This window comes from Camelus bactrianus, chromosome 18, assembly GCF_048773025.1.
Source record: "Camelus bactrianus isolate YW-2024 breed Bactrian camel chromosome 18, ASM4877302v1, whole genome shotgun sequence".
In the NCBI taxonomy this organism is placed as follows: Eukaryota; Metazoa; Chordata; class Mammalia; order Artiodactyla; family Camelidae; genus Camelus; species Camelus bactrianus.
The window spans coordinates 47,262,178-47,283,359 of record NC_133556.1 but is presented as its reverse complement, the minus strand read 5'-3'; the positions used below and the strand labels follow the sequence as shown (position 1 = coordinate 47,283,359).

Below are 21,182 nucleotides of genomic sequence, written 5' to 3'. Positions count from 1 at the left end.
GTGACTTAAAGCTCACCTGAGCCAGGGGGATGACGTTACTCTCTCTTACTATCTGCGGAGAAAACTGAGGTGTGAATATGGGGTCACTGGCCTGAGGCCTCACTGCTAACTTGTAGCTAAGCCAGAGTGTGGACCAAGTAATCTGCAGAGTTGACGTCCAAGACCACCAAGCAGAGTGCCTCCCAAGAAAGAAGTGGCAGGAGAGTCTCCAGTGTCTCCTCCTCCCACGGGCACTTACTCCATTTTCCAGGCTTGAACCAAAGGCAACCTTTAATTAAGACGGCTTATAAATGACTCTATTCAATTTCATTCTCCATTGTCCTTTATTTAACTTCTAATAATCATACCTGTTTTTTCTTGAGAAAGCAGAAGGGATGGATCCCCTTGTCCTCAGGTGGACTGAGCTTTCCAGGGCTCTGCTCTTCATCTGGGATCGAACAGTCTAAGGCAAGATGATTCAGTCTCTAAATTGTTCCACAGCAGAGCTAAGACCCACTTACCTATTTTGACAATGGGAGCTGATGTTCCTGTTTCATGTCCGCCAATTTGGAAACAACCAGCAGGAAGGAGGCAAAGCCCTTGGTGACGTTCACGTTATACTCATCCAGGGCAGCCTTAAAGTCCTCGGGGAGATCCTCCAGGAACACCTGCATCGGCAAGGAGATCATCAAGACGAAACAAAACTGAAGGCCCAGTATTTTTTTCAGAGAGCTCTACAAACCTTCCTTGAAAACTGGAAGTTTGGAAGAAGGGCAAACAACAGCGCAATATAATCCTACAGTTATCCATCTATTCAGTAATGTAACTATTTCATTCTTTCATCTGTGAAACTAACTTGAAACTCATTCTTCTGTTTCTGTGTATGTTATAAAAACCAATACCTCTACTTGTAAATATTTGCTTTTGTGCTACTTAGTGAAAACAATCTTTTAAATAGAAGGATGCCCTCAAATGACAGTGGACTTGTGAATATTTCAAAGAATCTAGTGGCATGTCTGCGGAGCAGCAACCACAGAAAGCCCCTCTGAGCCTGGAATGCACCTCACCTGATTGTGAGGGTTTTAAACTCACACTGGATTTGTCTTGCTAATATTTTCTGATTATTCTTCCATCTACAGTCATGGAAGAGGCACATCTCTAATTTTTTCATGATGTCCTTGTCACGTTCTGATGTTAATTTTAGGCTTTGCTTTCTCTTTTGGTATTCCCTAGAAGAGTCTGTGAAAACCTGGTGTTATTACCATACACTGTACATAAAAATAAACTCAAAATGGATTCAAGACTTAAATGTAAGACCTGAAACTGTAAAATTCCTAAGAGAAAATACAGCAACATTGATTTTGGCCGTAATTCTGTTAACGTGACACCAAAAGCACAGACAACGCAAGTGAAAACACAAGGGGGGCGACAACAAACTGAAACCTTCTGCACAGCACAGGGAATAATCAACAAGGTGAAAAGGCACTGCTGGAATGGGAGAAGATACTTCTAAACCATCTACCTGCTAAGGAGATAAGACACAGAAGAATCTAGTACAGCCCAACAGCCAAAAAAGGGGGCAAAGGACTTGAACAGACATCTCCTCAAAGAAGGCACCCCAGTCCCCGTCACGTATGTTAGAAGGTGCTCCACACTAATCATCCCTCACCCTCAGGGAGACGCAGCTCAGAACCAGAGTGAGGCGCCACCTCACACCTGCCAGAAGGGCCGTCACCAAAAGACCAGAGGTTACAAGGGCGGAAGAAAACTCGGGTAACAGAGGATTTGTCTTTCTCTGCCTTCTTTTTGTTCTTCTTAGCCACCTTTTATGAAGATCAACTGGTACAACCAGCCCGCCCCACCCTCTCAGATTCCAGTGAAACACGTAAGTCATCGTGTTTGATGCTGATTCAGTGACAGGGAATCATGATCGCAGAAACTGTCGCAAATACAATTGGATGAGTTGCTCTGTGTGTGTCAAGTGGTAAATTCCTAGGTGCCTATTCTAGTATTTTTTTCAGTGAGGACATCACGGTTCACAACATACACTTCCTGTCTGAAGCCCTACCTCAAGGTAAAAAGATCCTAAAAGAACCACATAGTCAATGAGAACTATTAGTTCATTTCATGTATAATTACCTACATTTTTTCTTTAGCCACTGACTGCTATGCTTCTATACAATCATATGGAAAACAAGATCAAATTTTTTATCCCATTCTCCTCAAAGCATTTAATCTTTGGATAGATTTATAGAGACGTGAATTACAGATTAAATTGATTACACTGATTACAGAACGAACAAACTGTTACCCTACAAAACAAATGAATCCTATATTAATAAAATTCTGCTGCTGCATCATTTATGGTAGGATCTATTTAATTATCTTAATTATTTAACATTAACAGGATCATAAATTTTACCTTTGATTGATAAAACTTGAGATTTGCCTCTTGGAACTTTGCTGGAATATATCTTCTTCCAAACAGATGTGCCAAGACTAACACTAGCCTTTCCATAACATCTTGAGAAAAACATTTTGAGCCTATACAGAACAAAGTGACTTGTTATATAAACATAAAAAGTGGATTAATCCCATTTTTAATGCTTAAATTGAATGTTATATTGCACTTTATTTAATAGAAACTAGAAATGTGTAACAAATACAGCAACTAAGGAATCTCTAAGGACAGTCTTACTCCTTCTTTGTCCTTCCAGCTGCTCCTTCACCTCTGCATCAGACCCTGTCCTCCAACCACAAGCTGCCATGTCTCCTTACCTGAACTCCTCCTTCTTCAGTCTGTCATCAGTTTTCCTCAAGCATGTAATGACCACATCTCCCCTCCTCGAAAGTCTGATTGCATCTCAGTGCCTCATAAACAAAATCCAGTCTCCTGAGTCCAGCACTTAAGGCTTTCCAAAAATCATCCACCAAAGACCTCCTGGCCCCTCCCTGCCTCACCTGCCAGCCACTCATGTCAATACCATCAGCCTGAGTCATTCCCTACCCTTCACATCACGTGAGCATCACACACAGTGTTAAGAAATGCTACCTTTAAAAGCTTGGGCTCTGGAGTCAGTCTGCTCATCTTCGAATCTTGGCTCAAGATTTGGGGACCAAGGCAACTGATTTAACTTCTCTGTGTTTCAGTTTCATTATTTATGAAATTCCATGTTACCTGCCTCACAGAGCAACCCAATGTTCAACCTCCACGTCTGTAACTGCACACGCCCTGCCTCCACCATACACAGCAATAAACACAACCACACTTCTTACTGCCTGAAATTATTTCTCCTCCTACAGAGCCTGTGGGAGACAGAATTTCCTGAGCATCCTTGACTCACAGAACACTGCACATTCAGAGCCTAGTGACACTGTGCAAGGGACATCATTCCTGCCAGTTAACAACAGAAGATAAAGTCAAGTAATGCTGTGGAAGGCACTGAAATCACCAGCATCAGAAACTATAACAGATTTAAGGACAAACAGGGAAACATTTCTCTGGGAGACGTTGTTTAAAGATCTATGGTTTAGTTATAAAAATCAAAGGCTTTCATAAAAACTATGTTAAATGAAATTTCAGGTAGAAATTGCAAGTGGAATTCAAAAATTTGCACGTGATATTGCCAAAAAAATATTTGGGGGAAAACAAGATGCCAGATTGTGCAACTGACATGATATCAGCTGTCTAAATACACTGTACAATTATTCAAAGAAAATATTCACAAATATCAACAGTGAGTATTATTTTTAACATAAGGGTTTTCCCTGTCCTTTTTCTAACATGAGCATATATTAGATTTAGTCGGAAAAGATATTTATCAAAAAAATCATATATTAAAATGTTCTGAATCCTGGAGTCAAGGAAACTCCAAAATTAGTAACTCGACATTTTTCGACATCTGCCACAAAATGCAGCTGTCTCCTATATAATCTATATTAGTAGGCATATACCACTTTATTTTATCTAATTTGGCATCTGCATTATCTGTTCACTTGTATTTTCCTTGTAGAAACAGTATTCCCAACGTGCTAGCTTCTCCACAGCGCCCGGTGCTGCTTTCAGACCACACGTGGAACACCAAGCTTACCTCTCCTGGTTGGCTGACACAGGTTATGGAAAAGGCCCTTTACCAGAAAACTGACGAAAACAAGATTGGAAGGCTCGTGATAGTGCAAGTGTGACACCAGTCCAGCAAACCCCATGGGGTTTCCTTCTCGGTCTACATAGCCCTAAAGAACAAGAATCATTTATCAGTTTGACTGCATTCACCACATACATGAATTAATAGATAACTTACTAAATGCCACTTTAAAATAGTACTTAATACCCATATGAGAGAGATTAACAATTACTACCTGGCCCAGCCTTGAGAAGTGTATCAGTCATAAGGAATGTGAATCACTGAACAGTACCTGTAGGGACTGGAGCCAGCCCAGCCTGCTGAGGATCAGAGCCAGCACCAGTCCTGCTTCAGGAACAGACAAGCACAGTCGTACCTCTTTCACCAGGAACTGCAGTGAAAACAGGAAGTAGAGTTTCAGCATCTCCAGGGCTCGCGGCTGTTTGAAGGCGAGCAGTGAGTGCTTCAGCACCGACAGCACCTGCGGAGGTGAGCGCGTTCATTCGCACCACGTTCGTGTGCGGCACAATAACGAAAGGCAGGTGCACAATTTACACTGAGATTTACAATAATGCATCACTATGAAATGAGAGAGAGATGCACAGAGTGGTGAAGAATTTCAGGGAATCGAAAAGTCCAGCAGCAGAACTGACATTCACATGGCATCACTACGGAGCAGAACTCAAACTCTGAGAGAGTCAAAGATGTGGGAGGCAATTTCACGTGTTCTCTCATAATGAAGAAAAACAGCAGTGGAGAACAGGACGAGGGTTTTCTACTTAAAATAACTTCTCTGAAAAAGAAACAACAAATTAAAGCAGAGGGAAGTATCGAAGATCTAACTTAAGAAACCTTTTCCTAGTTCCAAAATGACCTGAGCACTGCAGTGCATGTGTACTTACTAACATCACTGGATTGCGCACTGAAAGATGGTTAGGACAACAAACTTGATGCTAGGTGAGTGTAACCCCAATAAAAACACCTGAGCATGAAGACGGAAAGTCCTCATCATATAATAAGGAAGACATCAATCAAAATTAACAAGAAGGACCCACAAAATAGAAAATCCTGGGGAAAAGAATTTAAAGACTTAAAAATTCATGTAATTACACAGGCAGGAAAAAAAAAAAACAAATTAACGACAAGAAAACAGGAATTAGCATGATTCCTCTAGAGGAGATTCCAAGAGAGTCTGTTCCTCTGTAACAGTAAATGGCAGGAGATAGAGAAACAATCTTAGTTTGATGTAATAAATAAAGAGAATATTCCAAGAATTTTATGCCTACACTTGAGTCTCTGTGTGTGAGGGTTGCAGAGAGATATTCCCAAAGATGCCAAGGCAAAGAAAATAAACCACTCTGATAACCTTCTTGAAAAAAAATTAAAAAGCTTGCAAGAAGATATAGGTTTCTCTTCTATATAGAGGTAAAAAATAAGAACTCAAAAATGGGGAAGTTTTGATCAAAAATGATGTGCACCTGCCCTGTAGGACCATCAGTAACACAAGAGCCTATGGTCACAGAAGTCCTGGAGTGTCCTCACCTCAGCAAAGAGAGCCCGATTTAGAGGGTGTGGTAATCAGTACACAAACAGGGAGGAGTGGGTCCCAGCATGATGCAGCCTCACAAGGGTGAAACCAAATGCTGAACTGGGGATTTTAAATCTCTTACTGTGGGACTGGGCTCAAAATATTTATCTGAGCAGAAAATTTCAGGAAGCGTTTATAACCATATTCTAAAGTCCAACTAAATATAAATGTATCTTTGTTTAAAACCAAATATTCACATCTGCCTAGAACTTTGACTGCAAAAAATACCAAAGGGATAATGTCACTTTTTGGATAGCAGAACTAGGTATAGCTTTTTTTCTTCCTTCAACTTTGTACATGATCCAAATATTCCTTGATGAACTTGGGTTACTTTTCTAAAGAAAAATAAACTCCTTTAATATGAAATCATCAAAGTGGATCTTGCTGTCCCTAACAGTGGTGACAGGAAGGTGGCCCAGATCTTTCTAAATCCAGGGGCAGCGCTTCTAACCCCTACAGGACGCAGCTCATCACACATGAAAACAGTGGTCGGGGTCAGCTCCAAACACCCACCGGCCGTGAATTCTGTGACTGACACAGGAGACACCAGAACCAACTGCACTCTCCCCACCAGCCCACCCTCCACCACTCACAACACTCCAGCAGTCAGGACTGCTGACCCCAGGAAGCTACTTCCACAGACGTGGGAGAAGAGGCGGCTCCCCCTGCAGCTGGGCAGGCAGCAGAGTGTCCGCATCAGAGAACGTCACCCCCACCTTGGCCTCTGCATCCTCTGGATCATCACCCTTGGAAGCCAGGAGCATGAGTCTCAGGACCAGGGACATGCTGAGTGGGAACTGGCCCCGCAGTTCAGGAACACTGGACTTGATGAGTTTCTCTATTTTGGGCAATGGAATATCAAAGAAGTATACATCCCCCATCAGGTCCTGACCTCGTCTCCCAGCACATCCAGACATCTAGAAGCAGAGCAGAATCACATATTAAACCTTTCCTAAACATCTTCTCCACCACAGGGTGAGAACTGAGCCTTCTCCATCAGGCTAGAGCAAGTCAACTGTGCGATGTCTGGCCACACCACATGGAAATGAGAATCCCAGTGGAAGGTGCTCAGGAAACTCACCAGGGCTGAGACAGAGCAGAAAATGGGGCACTGCTCATTGTCATGCTCCAACTGCACACCCAACATTGTGCTCCATCCTTGCATAATGACACACAGAAGAAACAACAGCAAGAAGAAGAAAAAGACTGGACCCTGGTTTCATGTCCACTTACAGCTGAACGTACAAGACTTCCTGCCTCCCTCTACACACCCCTCTCACACTCTCCCTCACACACACATGGGCTGAGTGACAAATCACCACAAAACTGCACAGACAAAGGAGACACAGCAGCGAGATGAAATTCAGAAACACCACTTGTGAAAAGCAAGTTAAGAACAAACTTTCTGCAGAAGTGATATGAGTTCTCATTTAAGACGTGCTTGGCACATGCTAAGTCCTCTACACTTTTTATACGGACCCCCAGCGACCACCACAGGAGGTGAACAGTCGTTACCCTAGTTACAACACAGTGACTGGGGATTGGGGAAATCAGAAACTCGCCGAAGTCAAACACCAGGACGTAGTACAACCGTGACTCAAAGCCTGGCACTCAGACTCCCAAGTTCATCCTCTGAAACATCAGAATGCCCAGCCACAGAGCCCAGAGGCGAGACCCCAAAGATGACACCGGAGGGGCTTCATGCCCAGATCAGAAGCAGGAGGAGAAATCAAAAGGACTGGGGCTGGTAAAACGCAGTAAAAATATGGATGTTACATGAGGTACGAACAGCCCCCATCGGGGAATGAAACGCATTTACAGAGGAAGGGAAGGGAGCCTGGATACAATCTTTAGTGCTGGCTGATATGTGGAGCAGAAACAGTCACCAGATACCCCTGAGCCGGGAAACCATGCGAGGACAAACCACATGCGTGCTGGACTCGGGAGAACTGAAAATCAGGACCAGTGCTTTAATCCCACAGGCCATGCCTGTACGATGGAAGACAGTGGAAACAGGGATTACAAGGCAAAAGTCCAGACCTCTAGAGGAGAGTAACGAAGTGGGGCAAAGACAAAGGCAAGGACATTGGGAAGTGGGAGGGAGTGTTTCTCCAGCAGCTCCCACCCATGTCTTCCCTACAAAGCGCTTCATTCAACTCCTGCAAATGCTGTGGGACAGTATTTATCAGCCCTGGAGACAGGACAGAGGGGCCAGGCCGTGCAGACACCTCACCCAAGGTCACGTACCCGGTGGTAACGGCCACCGAATGCCAGGCTCAGGAGCTGCCAGCTACAGCACAGCTGAAAGTGCCTGTTGGGCTCGAATGACTGTGCCCACCAATGCAGCATGAGTACAGACTAAAGGCTCATGTTTCTTACTATTTTCTGGCCATGTCTGAGTAGTGCAGTCATATTTGAGTTTATGCACACTGCAGTACCTGTCTGTAGTTTAAAGCATCCAGATAGACTGAGTTTTGAGCAAAAACCACTGATTTACAAGGCATGTTGATTCCTAAGGCAAGTGTCCCCGTAGCTGTCACCACCTAGAAAGAGAATAGAATAATTATTTCATAAAACAGCATTTCAGTGGAGGCCACAGAGTAACTGAAACTCCTGCAACTCAGTGACGCCCCAGAGGGACAGAGACACAAGTGCATGGGCATTCTTGTGGTGTCACAGCACCTCTGGGGCACCCGCCCAGGCCACTCCCGCCACTCAGCTCTGCCCAGAACACCCTTCTCCCAAGTATCTGTTCACCCTGCTCCTCCGGGCCTCCACTCCATGCCAGAGAGAAAGTTCTGGAGCATGACACCCCATGGCGTCAATGACATGACCACAGGTGAGTCTGGTTAAGCCCTGCCCAGCACAGTGTGTCCCCCAGAGCAGAGGGCCTGCCCCGGCCAGTGACTGGGGAACACGCAGAGGGGAATGACCAGAAAGGAACCCTTCACCTGGCGGCCACCCTCTGACAGATCCACGTGGGGGCGGCTGCCTGCTTCACCCACTGTGACATTAGTGAAGCTTATCTCTATGAAAATCACACATCTAAGTAATATGAGCAAAACAATGTTTCAGTTTTCCTCCTGAATTGCCATAACTGACACAAAAATTCTAAAGCAAAATTTAATGTTTCTTAAATAATTCACTTTCAGGTGGATTTTTTCATATAATACTGGGTACATCTCATTGTCCTCTCTTTCTCTTTATATTGACTGTCGTGAAGTCATGGCTAAGGTTCATGTTTCTCTAATTATTCTCAACCTTAACTCTATAGTCTGTCAAAATGAAACACCACGTATGAACTGTTTTTATAAACTTCAGTAAGAACACAAATGGGAAAAGTAATAACATTGCGTTTAGACTATAACCAGCATAAACATCTTTTTAAAAATGTGTTCTCAATAGCAAAACTATCACTTTTCCAGAATGATCCAGTTTTCCATGTATTAAACTAAGGGTAACTGGGCAACCACCAGTTAACAGGTACTATTTGTGCTGATCAAAACAGGTGCACCGCTTTAACTCAATTCATAATCATGTGAAAAGTTTTCTTTCTGGTTACTGACTTTTAAAATAAGTATGTAACTTGTTATTAGTTAAGGAAAAAACCAAGCAAAGTTGTTAACAATATAGTTTGGTTTTTTCCCAGATTACAGAATTACCCTTAAATTAGGGTGTCAGATTTTCCTCAAGATTTACTTATTAAGATTAAAGGATACCACCTAGAGTAGCAGAATCAATCTCTCTCTGCACGCGCATGCATGCGCACGCACACACACACACACAATGTACATAATATAAAAAATTAATGTGGGTTATTAGAAAAACTTAGGGTCTATTTTAAAATACTACTCAAGGTTTGAATTAACCAGGAAATTATATAAACCATTTCTGTGACTTTATCCAGATGATCCCCGCACATCCTTACAGGACATGCCCCCTACAACACAGGTAGCACTGGGTGGTAAGTGGTACCCTTCCTCCTGTCCACATCAGGGACAGACACAGGGCATGTAACATGCCCCCTACAATGTAGTGAGCACTGGGTGGGGAGAGGTACCCTTCCTCCCACCCACATCAGGGATGGACAGAGGGCATGCAGGATGACCCTGTGCCCAAAGTCGGTCGAGACACGCAGCGGGCCCTGAGGGTGCAGCACATTCTTCTTCTTACTTCAGCTGCTACCCAAAGAAAAGACCAGATCAAAGGTCTGACCACAGCTACCATGAATGTCCTTCATGCCCATGAGCAGATATCTGCAGCCAAGATCATGTGAACAGCCGAGAAAATCCCCAAATGTTATCAACGAAAAGCAGGGACTGCTCCAAGATCACTGCAGGTATATTTCATGGTAGAAAACACTTGGAAAAGTACCTGTTTAGGGGATATTTTAACCTCATGAAAAGAGAGAATCTGAATGGTAAATTTCAAGTCCCCTCCCTCAATGAAATGGGATGGACTATGCAGTGGTACTAGGGGGTCGTTAAGAAAAAAAAGATGAGAAAAAATGGTTATTTTCACTTTTTATGGGGGTTCAGCTTCATACAGACACAGTTTCAATTTTTAGAATGAAGAACTTTACCTACCCTAATAAATCCTTTCCTAAAAAGAATCTCCACTAACTGTTTTTCCTTGGCATTCAGAGAGCTGTGGTGATATCCAATCCCCCTTCCTGCCAAAGCCTTCAATTCTGCACCTTTTCTTGTGAATTTCACTCGTTCAAACACCGTCTGCAAAGACTAAAAGAAGCAAGAGTTTTAGGGATTTTGATAATTTTGTATCTAATTTTAATTTAAATCAGAATAAAAAGTGTTGAAATAAAAGTAACGGGCATTCTATACAATAATTTGGCTAACTGTGGTGACTGAAGCTGACTCTCCATGTAAAGAAAATTTTAAAGAATGACAGGAACTACAGGAAGTGATCCAGACTCTTTGAGCAGAACTGGCGCTGCCTCACCCCAGCTCAGGGGTGAAGAGTGCTGCTCCTGCCTGGGGAGGTTGGCTCTGCCTGCCGAGCTTCCCAGGGGGAAGAGAGGTTTGTTTCTCCAAGAAGGCAGAGCAGCTAACCTTTCATGGTCACAGAGAGCCTTAAAAATAGCCATGCCCGAAGAGGGAAATCCACTTGTGTGCAGACTTTTATGTACCAAGACAAACATCACTTATGAGAGAGAAAAGGGAAAAAAAAAAAACCCTAAATCTTAAATCCAAAAGCAAGACACTTCCATGGTACTATTACCCACACAACGTGATGCCAATGATCTATGAAAACAGTGACTAAAGCACTGCTGTTAAACAGGAGGAGACCGTAAGTGTCCAAAGAACGACACGAAATTGCACACGCAGGGGTGGGAGTGTGGTCACAGGTAAAAGGCAAGACAGCGGGGGAGAGCACAGCTCCGTGGTGCAGCACATGCCCAGCAGGCATGAGGCCCTGGGTTCAACCTCCAGTACCTCCTCTAAATAAATAAATAACCTAGTTACCTACCCCCCTAGAAAATATAAAAAAAAAAAATTTAATTAAAAAAAAATTAGGTGAGAAAGGCTCACCCAGAAGGGCCATGATTTCTTCTGATTGCTGGGCTTGCTTTTATTGTCACTAATTTGTATTACCAAAGGCACACGTCGTGTGAGTTAAAACATATGCGAAGGAAGAAATGGCACCCCACTTTCAGAGGTTTCAGTGTCTTTTACATAAAGTCTGTTCATGAGAAATTCTGTGTGTGGTATTTGAAATGTACTGGACCACATGTGCTGAAATTCTCAGGTGAGGCAGGTGACACAGGAAGGAGTCTGGACTTGAGGCTGAGAAGAACAGCATCACAGAAAGAAATAACGGAAGGGCAGCCACTTCCAGTTTCACTGTTAATAAGCAGAAAATCATCTGTAGCCCCCATCCTACCCCTTCCTTCAGACCCACTCAGCGACCCGAGGGGTCAGGCGCAGCCAGCAGGTCGCGCGCAGAAGTCTCTGCTCTGGAAAGGACGCCCTGAGCTAGAGCACTCCACTCCACCCGCAGCAGGGATGCAAGGGCAGGGGTGTGAAATGATTTCCCTCCATCCCACAGGCTGACCTCAGTGTCTATTGCCTTCTGGTCAGCATAGGTACAGTCCTGAGGAATCTCCAAGTTCTTCTCAAGAACCCTGAGCAGATGATCATATTCAGCATCATGGATTAGGCTCTGATCCATTTTTCTGGGCTTTTTCTGGCTTTTTTCATCTCTGTTTATAAAAACAAATTTTAAGGAGTGAGGTGTGAGATCTGGTCACCAGGAGAAGCCCAAGACTTCCTGGACCCCTCATCAGGTGGACGCTCACTTGCACACACCTGCCAGGTCCTGCACCAGTCCTCCTCCTCCCCAGCCTCTTCAACTTGCAGGGCTGCATCAGAAAAGCCTGAACCATCTCTGCACATTCCCTCCCTTCTGCCAAATCCCGTTTTCCAATATGACCCTTGATCCTTGTTCCTGTGGCCATTCGCCTTCTCAGCCTTTGTGACACAGGGCTGGGAGGAAGTGGTGGGGGTGCTCCTTCTCTCCTCCAGTGGACGCTGCTACAGCTGCTCTTAGCTTGGCTGCTAAGTGCTCTCAGTGACACCCCTCCCTGGAGAACTGCCCTCCAGTGACAGGAGACCCCGGGAAAAGCCTGGGAGGTTACAACCTGTCCTGGGGCCAAGAGGGTGACCCCCACCAGTAACTGACTAATGGGAGGCACAGGAGTCAGCCACCTGAGAAGCAAGATGGTGGAGCACAAGGACACTTGTAGCTCACCCTCTCCCACAGATACACCAAAACTCACATCTATGGACCCACTGAGCCAATCACAGCACCTGCTGAACTCCGACAGAACATCGCCCTCTTTGAAAGACAAAGATGCCAAAAATCTATTAGGAGAAAAGGAAAAAAGAAAGAAGAAAAAGCACAACAGTGCGGGACCAGTCCCGCGGGAAGGGAGCGGCAAAGGAGGAATAGCGCTTGTTCGCTGGGTCTCCCCCCTCCAACGGAGAGGCCAATGGGACGGAGGGGGAGCCTCCAAGGCTCAGATCTGCCCCAAGCACCCCTTGACCAACAAAACTAAGTTAAATGGGCACAAAGGGTCCCTGCGACACCCAGCCCAAGACGCCGGCAGCTGGGGGCCAGGACAAGCCACCTGAGCTGGGTGGAGGACTGGGGCAGCTGCACTGAGGCAGCCCCAGGGGACTGCAGGGTGCTGTGCACCACGACTGGGATGGGATACAGAGCAGAACAACCTCACTCCCCCATAAATTGTGAAAAAAGCAAAGCAACACGGCTGGTGTGCCCTGCGGGGAGGGGCACTGTAGCCTTTGTCTCCTCAGACCCGCGGTGCCATTACTGGAGCTTCTCGCAAGAAGAGAGGTGGGGCGCAGCCACAGCTGCTATATCCTCCTGTGCGCAGCACCCAGGCGGGGGCGGGGCCGAGACCTGAATCCGCACCTAGGGCTCCACAACCTCCTAGGCAGGACTGAGACTTGTTTACAGCCCAAGGCAGATAGGATCTTTCTGCCCTGGCATCTCAGAGAACTTACACTGCCAAGACAAACATGGAGCTGAGGTTTGGCATGGAGCAGGGGTGGGGATGTTCTGCAGTCTTCCCCAAGCCCATCCATGGAGTGCCGACCAGAGATGGAATAGGCAGCTGCACAGAGCAGCTGAGCGACCTGCGCCAGGAGAGGTGGGGGAGCCACCTGCCTTCCTGGCAGGAACACAGCACCTGATCACGGCGCTGGGCAGGGGCACAATCCGCCCACCTGTCTCGCCCTGAGCAGTATCTGACTGCAACATCGGGAGGGGGAGTGACCCGCCAGTCCACTGGTGCCAGAGAGATATGAGCAATATGAAGAAGCAGAGGAACCACTCCCAATTAAAAGAGCAAGAGAAATCCCATGAAAGCACGATCAAGGAAATAGGCACTGATGGCCTACTAGATCAAGATTTCAAAAAAAAAAGGAGTGATCAAAGTACTTAAGGAACTAAAAGAAATAGTGTTTAGAGATATAAAATATGTCAAAAATGAAATAGAAGCTATAAAGAAGAACCAAGTAGAATTAGTAAACTCATTTGCTAAGATGAGAGCTGACCTAAAGGCTGTACAAAGCAGTCTAGATAACGCAGAGGAACGAATAAGTGACCTAGAAGACAGGACAACAGAAAGCACCCAATCAGAACAGGTGAGAGAAAAACAAATAAAAAACAATGAAAACAATATAAGGGACCTATGGGATAATATAAAGCATGCCAACCTACGCATAATAGGGGTTCCAGAAGGGTAAGAAAAAACAAAGCGGATTGAAAAGGTATTTGAAGAAATCATGACTGAAAACTTCCCAAACCTAAATAAAGAATCAGATATCCAAGCACAGGAAGCTCAGAGGGTCCCAAACAGGAAGAACCCAAACAGACCCACACCAAGACATATCATAATCAAGATGGCCAGAGTCAAGGATAAAGAAATGATCCTAAAGGCACAAACACCACAGGCCAGAAGGGAGTGGCAAGATATAGTCAAAGTCCTGAATGAAAAAAAGATGCAGCCTAGGATACTCTATCCAGCAAGGCTATCCTTTAGAATAGAAGGAGAGACAAAGAACTTCACAGACAAGCAAAAACTAAGAGTTTAGCAACATTAAACCCATGCTAAAAGAAATATTGACAGGTCTACTATAAACAGAAAAGCAGCAGGATGCTACAAAAATGAGAAACTCTTAACTGGAAAGGTGATAACTACCATGAATTCCAAATAGAATAAACACATAATTGTAAAAGAAGACATCTAAATCATTAAGAGTGGGAGAGGGAAGTAAGGAAAGCCACTGTGGAAAACAGTATGGAGATTCCTCAAAAGAATAGGAATAGACTTACCATATGACCCAGAAATCCCGCTCCTGGGCATATATCCAGGAGGAACCCTACTTCAAAAATGACACCTGCACCCCAATGTTCATAGCAGCACTATTTACAATAGCCAGGACATGGAAACAGCCTAAATGTCCATCACCAGATGACTGGATAAAGAAGAGGTGGTGTATTTATACAATGGAGTACTACTCAGCCATAAAAACCAACAACATAATGCCATTTGCAGCAACATGGATGATCCTGGAGAATGCCATTTCTAAGTGAAGTCAGCAAGGAAGAGAAAGAAAAATACCATATGAGATCACTCATATGTGGAGTCTAAAAAAATAAATAAATAAATACAAAACAGAAACAGACTCATAGACATAGAATACAAACTTGTGGTTGCCAAGGGGGCTGTGGGTGGGAAGGGACAAACTGGGATTTCAAAATGTAGAATAGATAAACAAGATTATACTGTGTAGCACAGGAAAATAGATACAAGATCTTGTGGTAGCTCACAGTGAAAAAAAATGTGACAATGAATATATGGATGTTCATGTATAACTGAAAAATTGTGCTCTACACTGGAATTTGACACAACATTGTAAAATGACTATGACTCAATAAAAGAAAGTTAAAAAAAAAAAAGGAGTCAGCCACCTAAACCCCAGCTGGGATGGTTTTGCAATGCCCCCAGGCCCGCCCCCGACCCTGCCCTGCCGCTGGCCAGGCTGAGGCCAAGTTTCAGCAACAACCACACCCTAAGGTCTCTTCATCACTTTGTCACTGGCCCCTCATGAGCGCATCCCTTCAACAGATGACTTACATGGGGCCCCATCTCAGATCCCTGAGGTGTGGGGAGCCTGACCTAGGACACCGTGCCTTAAACACTGGATTTGACTCAGCCATCAGATGGCATTTCCTGTCACTCCTCACCGGTACTGCCATCTACAGACCCCAGAGCCCTGGTCCTCCCTGGGACTGTCTCTGGACTGTGCACACAAGACAGCTCCAACAGGAGGCGATGAGCACACCAGTGTCGCACCATATATATCCTCACCTTCAACTAACACTCCCTCACCTTTAGGGAGGACGCTGCCACCGGGAAAGCGTGGTCCCACTCTTTGTGGGGAGCAGAGATACTGGGGCTCACAGACTGTTGTCCAGCTATTTATAAGTTTTAAATCGAGGTAACAAACTTTCCAAGTAAAACACATTCTCCCGCCACCCTGGCATGTTCAGCCCCGTTAGGATTGGACTGTGGAAGGGGAGAATGGGTCCAGGGGCTGTGTCTGCCAGGTGAGGAGCACCAACTCCTCACCTACGGCACCGGATGCAAATGGAGGTCTCAGCGCGGGAGCCCCCACCCTCTGTGCGCTCATGGCACTGAACAAGGTACCAAACATCCTTTTCCTTCTAATAGCTGGAATTGATCACTAATCCAACTTGAAATCGCGCCCCAAGCACCCTGGGGAAGCTGTCTAAAGCAGACCAGTTACTGCCAAGGCTGAGATCTCCCACCGCTATTAAGGACATGAGTACATGTGTCAGCAGCAATTTCTGACTCAATCCGGAATTTGAGAAATCTGAGTCAGAGAAACTCTAAAAGCTGTTTCAACACTGAGGGAAGTAACTCCCATTTGCTTCAAAGCGGCACAAGGCTGACCTACCAAGCAACGAGGAACAGGCATGGTTCCTGCCGGGCTAGAGCGAGGACTTGGCGAAAGCCAGACGTGCAAAGACAATAGCCGGGCATCCCACTTGACCTATAAACTTGATGTGAGGTGAGAGCAGGGAGGAGGGTGCTGCCCCTTCCAGGGGTGAGCACAGGTTCAGAGCACAGCAAAACTAGAGCAGCAGCCTGGGGGCAGCAGGAAGGCCATCCAGGCAGAAGGGCCGGAATGCGGAGACGGGCAGCAGAACGCACCATGTGGGGAGAATGGTTTGTGCTGAGCCTTGTCAGATGGGAGCAGGAGGCAGTGAACCTGCCAAGTGAGGGCAAAACCCAAATGTGTCTGCCCACCAACAACAGCCAAGGAGTTCAGACCTCACCCCTGAAGCAAGAAAGAAGAAAGAACCCTGAGTGGGGCTAACAGTTCATCTGATTGCTACCTTGACCACAGGGTGGTGGGCCGTGGCGCTCTGGAGTCCGAGGAGGAGACTTCTGTGGTGATCCACGGAAGATATGGGGGCATTTAAACTGGCCATGACTGAGGACGGAGAGGGTAACAGGGGACTGCTCATTTGGGCCCCAGAGTGGTCAAATCAGACACTGAGAACAAGGAAGCAAAAATCTGGCTGTTCTGTCCACTGTGTGGTCACTCATGTGACTGCAGTGGTGCCTCAGTGACCTGAGACACTGTGGCAGACTGTGTCCACGCCTCTGGGGACCAACAGGGTCACGGTCACCTGTGTCACAGGTGTGCTTCCTGTCAGGTGCATTATCTACCTGTGCTTGTAGCTGTGCTCCGGCCTCTCCCAGGGCCCCAGGAGACTCACCTCTGCGACTAAGGAACATGTAAATATTGGGCCACTTCCATTTACCCTGTCCTCCCGCCCTGTTTACTCAATTTGCAAGTAAGTCCACACAACAACTAGAACGGCACTGCAGCACGTTCAGTGTGTTTCCTCCTGGGACCTGGTGAAGTATTTCAACCACCTGCTAACCATCAATCTGCTTAGCTACATACTTACACTGTCTTCTGTTTCTCCATGGATTTTTAACTTTTCGAAGTTTATTGGCCACATCATAGGCCTCCTTGTCAGCCTTGGGGGGCCTTTTTATCTGCTGCTTTTGCTCCAGGAAAGTTTTCACACTTCCTGCCCTTTGCTCAACATCCCCTAAATTAAATCTGGGAACAAACAAAAAGAATGCTTGGCTTGAAAATAATGCAATAAAGAAAATTCAATCACTGTCCATCCACGGTTGCCATCCTGACATCTACCTGTGGGGTTTTTAACACCCATCTTTAGGAGTTTTGTCCTGAATAGGCACACCAGGAGTTCTGGGTCTGTGAGTTGTAAGTTCCCCTCCCGGCCCCAGACCTTGCCCCTGGGGTTATGGCAATGAGCACCCCGGAGGCTGTCCCTGTAGGAGTGGTCAGGCACCCCCCAGGCAAGGGACAGGGACAAGAGATGTTCTTCACACATAGGAGAGGGATGCTTCCCCTCTTAAGAGATGAAAAAAATGTTTTAAAACCAAAAAAAATTTTTGCTCTTTAATTTATTTGTATTGTTTTCATAGCTGCTCTTGTGTTGAATTCCACTGGTCTTTAATTGTGCTTCATAAAAGAATCAAAGACCTTTAGTATTACGTAAATATATGTAAGCCCAGATTCTATTTTTTAAAAATTGAAGTACAGTTGATCTATAATTTGATGTTAGTTCCAGGTGTACAGCACAGTGATTGAGGCTTTCTGCAGATTAAGCTCCGTCACAGGTTATCAGAAGTAACGACTATCCCTCCTTGTGCTGCACAGACATCCTCGCCGCTCATACCTCACACACAGTGGTCTGTACTCTTAATGGCAGCCTACCATGTGTCCTCCCCCTGCCCTCTTCCCTTTGCTGACCGGAAGTTTGTTTTGTCTGTGTGCCTGTTTCTGCTTCACATATAGATGTGTGTCATTTTTGAGATTCCACATACAAGTGATACCCTCAGTATCTGTCTCTCTCCCTCTAGTTTACTTCACTAGAGAATACTATGTTTAGTGAAATAAGTCAGATTTCTTGGTGGCCGAATCTTGTGAATTTTAGTGCCTCCTTTGTTTTTCTCCACGTGTCTTTTGTTGTCAGTCTGAGACACGACTGATGTGTAATGCTGTGTATGTTTGGGGTGCACAACGTGGTGACTTAACATAAGCATGTGCAGCACAATGGTCACAACAAGGTTAGTGAACAGAACCAGCCCCTCACATAGTCACCCTTTTTTCTCCTATGGTGAGAACACTGAAAATCTACTGTCTTGGCCACTTTCAAGAGCGTGATGCTGTACTGTTGACTGTAGTCACTGTGCGGACATCAGAGTAGACCCCCAGGACTTAACTCCTCTCACAACTGGAGATCTGCACCTTGGCCCACTTGCCCCTCTCTCTCAGCCCCATGTCCCTGGCAACCACTAATCTACTGTTTCTCTGAACTAGGCTTTTCCAGATTCCACACGTAACTGAGATCATACAGCAAAATTCTGCTCCTTTAGGCGGGATGAAGAGAATCTGGGGTTCTCGCCCTAAACTCTTGGATTGTGACTATTTCTTTCTAGAGACCAGATCAACCCAGGTGCCTCTGGCCTCTACAATCCAGAAATGTCTCCATAGTCTGGGATTTATGCCTTTTGAAGAAATACTTAGGGACACATGGTCTGGACTTTCTGGCAACTTGGAACTTAACCTAGCATATTCTAATTTTATGTGGGGTAACTGGGTGCATAAATGTTCAATTTGTTTTGCAAACAATCTAGGTCTTTACTGAAAATTAACAAGACCTGAATAAAAATATAGTAGTTTATAGTCAAAGGAAAACAAGAAATGGAGAAGGAAACTAAATAAAGACGGTATCTTTCAACAGCACGAGTAAAATTATTTTTTTAAGAACTGAACTAGAAACTCTGCACTCTGATAACAAAAGGGCACCAAAAGTAGTAATAAACATTACTTTACAGAAAATTCTGTACAACTTTCCTTAACTTAAAGGAATAACTCTAATACAAATTATGACTAAAAACAAATAAAATGACTCACAAAAAAAAATAGTGCAGGTAACTTTTTCATCTGGCTGAGCTTTTCAACGAGAAGTGGAAACAGATCTGCCATGTTTTCTGAACTAACAACCAAAACTGGACAAAGATTCCGCAGGACTGTTCTGGCCTGTAACAACAAACAGAAAATTATCTAAGTTATGCACGATGAAGAAACACATTACTACTGCCAGCTGAAACGTGTTCATAGTTGTCTAATCTATGCTTCTGTGGTTCTTTGACATAATATATAACAAATGTAACAATAAATAAAGTATAAGCTAAAATTTTGCAAAAAAAAAGAAATATACAAATCAACACACCAGAACAAAAAGATGGTAATACATACAAACACACACACACACAGTTTAACAAGAATTTTAAGGCAACAGAAATCAGGAAGAGGACTGTTCAGAAAACGATGCTGATTCCACCACGACAGGAGGTGGGGTGAGTCAGTTTCTCTCTGTATCATGTAAAAAGTCACTTATAATTATAAATATATTTCAGAGGTTTTTAGTGACAAAATAAATGGAAGAAAATACACATCAATTATATTATGTTTCAGAGTGGGAGGAGACAATCTAAGCTGCACTGTAATGGGAGAAACCCACCTGAGAAAAGCCTGATACACGTCACTCCCCAAGGGCCAGAAACCTCAGTGTGTGACAATAAAACAAACTCCAAAATGAAAAGACGATCAACTTACTGAAAATAAACACGCATAACTCACATGTCCCCCAGTTAAGGTTTTAATACAAAAATAGTTCCAACAAGTTAAAATAAAAATCATAAAAGAGAAAAACTTCAAGATAAGAAGAAGATAAAGGAGTAAAAAGCTCCTCACAGCTACTGTCCCTGTGATTCCAGGCTCCACGCAGCCCCGACATCAAGACCTCGGGGGCCCCTCTGACCTTGTCTAGTAGGAGATGGAGCCCATGTGGAGGGGACTGGAGGACAAGACAGAGGCCAGGCTCCTTTCTCTCTCCCTACCCCATCTCAGACTTTACCTTCGACTGAAAATCCTTAAATGGAAGACTAGAAAAGCCCAGAAAAGAGTGCTGACAGCACAGCGCAGCCCAAGGAGGCCACAGGGAGCCCGGAGCAGCTGCAGCTACACCGCATGACAATCACCTCTCAGGCGTGGCCGCTCTTCACCCAGCCAGTCAGTTCTGCCTTGAGGCTCTCTTCGTATTTCCTAGTGTCCATCTTTGTGATGACTATTTTATTCTTAAAATGAATGAATTCCTCTGGACACAACTCCTTGAAGAGAAATGCCACCAAATTAATACAATCATGTAAGAAAATCCACAGATGTTTCTCAACTACATGTGTCATTAACAGAAGGACAAGCCTCTTGAGGGGACATAGTAAACTTCATTCTATCTCCCCATCACTTCTGGAGCATAAACCTAACAGGATGGAAAAACCAGACAGGAGTGAAAGCACAGGGCAGTCAGGGCAGAGAGAGGCCAGGAATGAGACCCAGGATGGGCGGAGGAGGAGGCTGAAGGGCTGCCCCGTCCCAAGAAGTAAACAGGAAATGTTTTCAGGAATACAGGAGCATTCCACTCCATGGCAGTAAAACACAGAACATTAGGAGGAAGGATGTCAGAGAAGGGGCAATCTTATTTTGGAAAGAATTCACCAGTAATTTTAAAAGCTCAGAGGCAAGGGATCAGAAAGAGTGAGAGCTTGTCTCTCTGAACAGCAAAGTTACCACCCACTATGACAGGTTCAGAATAATTGAGTTGAGACTATTTACCTGAGCCCTGGGCCAGCCTTCCCAGAACTGAGACATGGTGTCATAAAGCTGGATCATTTCTCGAGGTGACAGGCTAAGATCAGAAGGGAATCCATACTTTTCAATCTACGTTTAAAATAAAATGGAAAAGTTTAA

General features: G+C 44.8%; 1 protein-coding gene across 1 annotated transcript in view; it reads right to left on the bottom strand.

The window, feature by feature from the left end:
• The window catches only part of LOC105073367 (putative ATP-dependent RNA helicase DDX60), a 65,884-nt gene that overhangs the window by 8,900 nt on the left and 35,802 nt on the right, over nt 1-21,182 (bottom strand). The window contains 13 exon segments of the mRNA XM_074345418.1: nt 497-647; nt 2,402-2,523; nt 4,071-4,212; nt 4,480-4,584; nt 6,408-6,608; nt 8,130-8,234; nt 10,278-10,430; nt 11,764-11,911; nt 17,242-17,269; nt 17,272-17,399; nt 19,288-19,412; nt 20,417-20,545; nt 21,048-21,152. Coding sequence (XP_074201519.1) covers nt 497-647; nt 2,402-2,523; nt 4,071-4,212; nt 4,480-4,584; nt 6,408-6,608; nt 8,130-8,234; nt 10,278-10,430; nt 11,764-11,911; nt 17,242-17,269; nt 17,272-17,399; nt 19,288-19,412; nt 20,417-20,545; nt 21,048-21,152 — 1,642 coding nt within the window.